The following is a 5,000-nucleotide window of genomic DNA, read 5'->3' on the forward strand; positions in this document are numbered from 1 at the left end:
TCTGATTATTTTTTAATCTCATTCCCTCTTCTGCTTCTCTCATTTCTTCCTCTCCATCGCGTGCTCCTTTTACTTTCTCGTTATTTGCTTCTTCTCTCTATTCCCTTCCTTCTCCGGCATTTACCTCTATCCCTTTCCTTCATCCCTGATATTCTCGTCTCTCTCTCTCTATCTCTCTTTCTTACGGATGGAGAAAAAGGAAGGAAAGAGATAAGAGAATAAAAAAAGGCATGAGAGATTAAATTAATTTGTTTACAAAGAAAGAAAGAAAGAAAAAAAAAAACACGTGACTATATCCGTCTCTGACTATCTATCTATCTATCTATCTATTATATATTTGTGTTTGTTTATCATTATGTTTGTGTTTGTTTCTATGTATTTATTGATTCTTATATGAATAACAAAGGCATGATCGTAACTGAGTGTTGTTTGTTTATAAATAGATTTGTATGGTATTTCATCCACTATATAAAGTGGGGACGCTTATGAATTTCTTTCGGTGAATATTAGGCATAATTATTAATTAAGGTTAAGTATATTTATATGTCGTTAGGATAATATTAGGCATAATTATTATTAAGGTTAAGTATATTTATATGTCGTTAGGATAAAGATAGTGATAAAAATTGCGGCTTTAGATAATATTTATTTGTTGAATTTTTTTTCGGTGATATATATATATATATATTTTTTCTATTTTACTTTTTCTTTATTCATTTTCCTTACTTTATTTTCTTTGTTTTTTTTGGCGTTTCGAAAGGAATAAGTACCCCCCCCCCCCAAAAAAAAAATAAATAAAAAAAAACGGCTTGAGTAAGTGACAAATTTGGTAATATATGAATAGATGAATAAAGATGAATAAATATTAAACACTAACACATAGGAGTTAGACAATAACATACGTCAAATACGTGACTCAACTACCCGAAGTTATGATGGGAAAACAGTGCATAACTGTACTAAATTACTCACACGGAATTCTGTAAGTAACCTAAGCAAGTAGTCTAGGCGTTCATAAGCGTTGAACGCAATAATGGGTCTAGTTATTAAAAAAAAAAAAAAAAAATAGTAATTATGCCTTCCATATGTTCAGCGTAGCATTTTTTTTTTTTTTTTTTTTCCATTAACTTTATAGATAATTTTCTTTCTTTCTTTCGCCGAAATTTATCACGATACGATTACTTCAAGATAATATTGTTTTTAAATAACTTCGTGTACCTAAATAACGGTATTCATAATTTTTTTTCCTACTCAGAGACCTGGAAAACCTATGCAAATTCACGTTTTTTTCTCTTTTCTTTCTTTTCTTTTTTTGGCTAATTAATGCGTCTCATTATTACCTTCCTTTCCGTCCTATGTATTCTCCAACCCTACCGAAAACGAACTTAAAAACGAGCTTTAGAAATTGGATTATCTGATTGTCAACAAAACGACCTCAACTATTGCAATATCTCTCTCTCAAATTTAACAAAGTTCAAATGACTTCACCAATAGCCAGTTTTAACCATTTTTTCCTTCAAAGTAAATGGAAGGTTAAAAACGGGATCATTCTCAAGATTATAGTATTTCTAGACAAACAGATGTGTAAGATATAACTCGATTTATATGCGATATTATGCGAGCACGTTTAAGGTTAAATGTGTCACTGATTTAACATAATAAAACCGTGTCTTTATCCTTATTTTCTGATCATATCCCCACTAATTAGACTGTAGTGCGGATTATTCAGATAATTATCCTTTTTCCTAACTATTTATCACATCCGGATGTCCTTCTTAAACGTAGTGATTTGAATTCGACCGTTACAACCCTACAACCTCCTTATAGGAAACCTTCTCTCTCTTCCTCAGATTTCCCGCCACCTGCCAAGATGTCGTACATGGGGATGAGTCAGCACATCGACTTCGATAACCTCCCGGATCCTAATACTCGCTATGAACTCCTGGAGGTCATCGGGGAGGGTACTTATGGCGAAGTCTTCTCGGCTAAGGACCATGAAACCGGTAAAGATGGCGGTTTTGGCGGGATTTTGGTTTTTTGTATTTTTTTCGTGTTTTTTAGGTTATTTTCTTTTTTTTTGTTTGTTTTTCTTTTGTTTCTATCTGTCTGTCTATTTCTCTCTCTCTCTCTCTCTTCCCTCTCTCTCTATATCTATGTCTGTCTGTCTATTTCTCTCTCTCTCTCTCTCTTTCCTTTTTCTCCTAGTTTCCCATTTTTCTCGTTTTTACCTCCGTTTTTTTATCTCTTCTCAGCAAGTAATTATTTGTCTTTCTTCTTTCTTTTATTCCTTTTTGATGTTATCTTTGTAATTGATTTGTAATCGTTCTTCTTCTTCACCGTGCAATTACAAACTGCAGTTTCATTTTATAAGTTTACATGTACACCACTCATCCAAGAATACTTATATACTTATTTGCGGTTTAAGTATTATTGCACGCCCCCTTTTAAGAACTGTATTTGCCATTGATAGGTGATCGAGATACACAGTTCCTGGCACACACTTACAAGTAACTTAGATACTTAATTAAAGGCTGTTACAGAGATGAACACTACACAAATCTACTGTAATGTTTTTTATTGTTATCTTTCGTGTTTAGGCGTATTTTACAATACAAAACTCTAGTGCAACTCTTCTGTAAAAACGACCAAGGTCTGTGAGTGTATTTTGCTGTCATTTTAATTTTATTGTTGCCATCTCTTTCATCAAGTGAAAAAAAAAGAAAAAAAGAAAAAAAACGTCTAGATACCACACACACACACACACACACACACACACACACACACACACACACACACACACACACACACACACACACACACACACACACACACACACACACACAAACACACACACAAACACACACACACAGATATGTATGTATATATACATGTATATAAAGATAGATAGATAGATAGATGTGTGTGTGTGTGTGTGTTTATAAAAGTCCCTCCACCGAGCGCACCACAAAACAAAAAACAACAACCCCCCCCCCCAAAAAAAAAAAAAAAAAAAAAAAAAAAAAAAGGTTTCTAAAGAACCTTCCTCCCTCCCTCCCGATGGACTGCAGGAGGTCTGGTCGCCATCAAGATCATGGAGAACATCGGCGAGAACCTGGAAGAGATCGAGGAGGAGTTCCTGATCCTGCGGGACCTCAGCCTCCACCCCAACCTGCCGGCCTTCCACGGGATCTTCCTCAAGAGAGGGAACAAGCAGGAGGAAGACCAGGCGTGGCTTGTTATGGAGGTGAGGAAGATCTGAAAGAGGTTGAGGTCTTTGTTTTTGAAATGGTGGTCCTTTTTTTATGTCTTTTTTTGTCTTTTTTTTTTGTTTTTTTTTGTCTTTTTTTTTGTCTTGTTTCTTGTTTGGTTATTAGGTTCATTTTTTGTTGTTGTTGTTTTTTCTTTGTTGTATTTGTATATCTATTATTTTATTGGTGGTTTTGGGGGAGAGCTTAGAGGATAGGGTTGTTTTTAACTTGTTGATATATAGGGAATTGCGTAGCTGAGGCTCCAAGTTTTTTTTTTCTCTCTCTCTCTCTCTCTTCTTAACGGTTGTTATTTACATGTTGTGGTGTTCGTCTTGTAAGAACAGGGATATCGTGTCATTATTACTGCAAATAGAGTTAGAGAAACAAACATTCTTTATTTATTAGTGCTTGTTAGTCTTAATAGCAAAGAGAAAAAAAACAAAAAAAACAGAAACTGAGCAACGAAATATGACAATTACATCTCTCGTCTTGTAGTAAAAGTTATTCACTCACATTTCTCTTCTTGTTTACATTTCTCATAATGAACTTTGTTAATTTCCTACAGTCGTTAGTGTTTGGAAAGTTTTAAAGAACAGGTTTACACTTTGGGTTATTATTACAGTGCAAGGAGGTGTTAAATTTAGGTTATCCATCAATTGTAGTGAACAATAAATTATATTGTTTTATGATGTGAGGTCGGACCGTTACGGGTTAAAGAGAGCATTTGATGAGAGTGAAAGTTGTAATGGTAGTTAATTAAGAACCGAGTCTTTAGAAAGAAATATAAAAGGTTCTTTCTTACAAAGGGTTAATAGATGTTTGGTTGTTATGGATGTGTTATTACTATGGTTGTTGTAGATTGCAGTAGGGAGAACAGGAAGATTATACAGATAATGGTTGCGATATAGGTATATAAAAGCTCAGACAGTAAGCTTGACAAAGCGTGAAAAAAGGTTGTAAAAGTTTATTGTACTTTTGAATGCCATGGAGAAAGTGTTTTTATTTTGTTTTTCCTGTGAGCAAAAAGTAGAATAAGTGTTTCTAATGCGCAAGGTTAATAGGGGAAATAAGAAGTGAATTGTAGAGCAAATCTTTTGTTTTAGTGCAATTAAAAAAGAAAAAAGAACTACCGGTACCAAAATAACGTAGAGAAAATAGATGATTCAAGTTTACGAAATCCAGAAACGATATATACACAGTAAACGGTTCTTGAATGAAAGACGAAATTATATCATTCTAAATTAAATTTGCTATTAGCCAAGACGCTGAAAGAGGAAATATTGTTTGTAATACTGAGAGATTATAGGCTTACGTAGATGGTAGTTTGTTTGGTGATTTGTAATATAGACTTTTATAGGGATGTAACTTGCATTAGCAAAAGCATATTTCAGTGGAAAGTAATAGTTAGATATGGATTATTTAAGGGATTTGATGGTTAGAGAATTTCAACATATATGTTTTTTTTTTTTTCTTTCTTTCTTTTTTTTTCGTTTTTTTTTTTTTCTTTGTTTTTCTTTTTTTCATATGTCATACTAACGCATGGATATGCAATTCCCATTTTGGTTTTATTTGAGTTTGTCATTGTTATTATTATTATTAACATTATTATTGTCATTATCACTATTGTCAACACTATTACCATTGTCACTGTCATATTGATTGTCCCAATCATTCCCTTTTTTCCTGTTTCCCTTCCAGCTTTGTCCCAGAGGATCAATCATTCCTTTTTTTCCCTTCCAGCTTTGTCCCAGA

General features: G+C 33.4%; 1 protein-coding gene across 1 annotated transcript in view; it reads left to right on the forward strand.

Annotated features, from left to right (window-relative positions):
* The window catches only part of LOC122246899 (myosin-IIIb-like), a 71,198-nt gene that overhangs the window by 27,562 nt on the left and 38,636 nt on the right, over positions 1 to 5,000 (forward strand). Inside the window, exons 3-4 of the mRNA XM_086542834.1 lie at positions 1,851 to 2,003; positions 3,069 to 3,244. Of these exons, the coding sequence (XP_086398960.1) occupies positions 1,851 to 2,003; positions 3,069 to 3,244 (329 nt within the window). The remainder of the gene's footprint in view (positions 1 to 1,850; positions 2,004 to 3,068; positions 3,245 to 5,000) is intronic.

This window comes from Penaeus japonicus, unplaced genomic scaffold, assembly GCF_977035675.1.
Source record: "Penaeus japonicus unplaced genomic scaffold, GWHDUDI00000001_assembly GWHDUDI00000012, whole genome shotgun sequence".
In the NCBI taxonomy this organism is placed as follows: domain Eukaryota; kingdom Metazoa; phylum Arthropoda; class Malacostraca; order Decapoda; family Penaeidae; genus Penaeus; species Penaeus japonicus.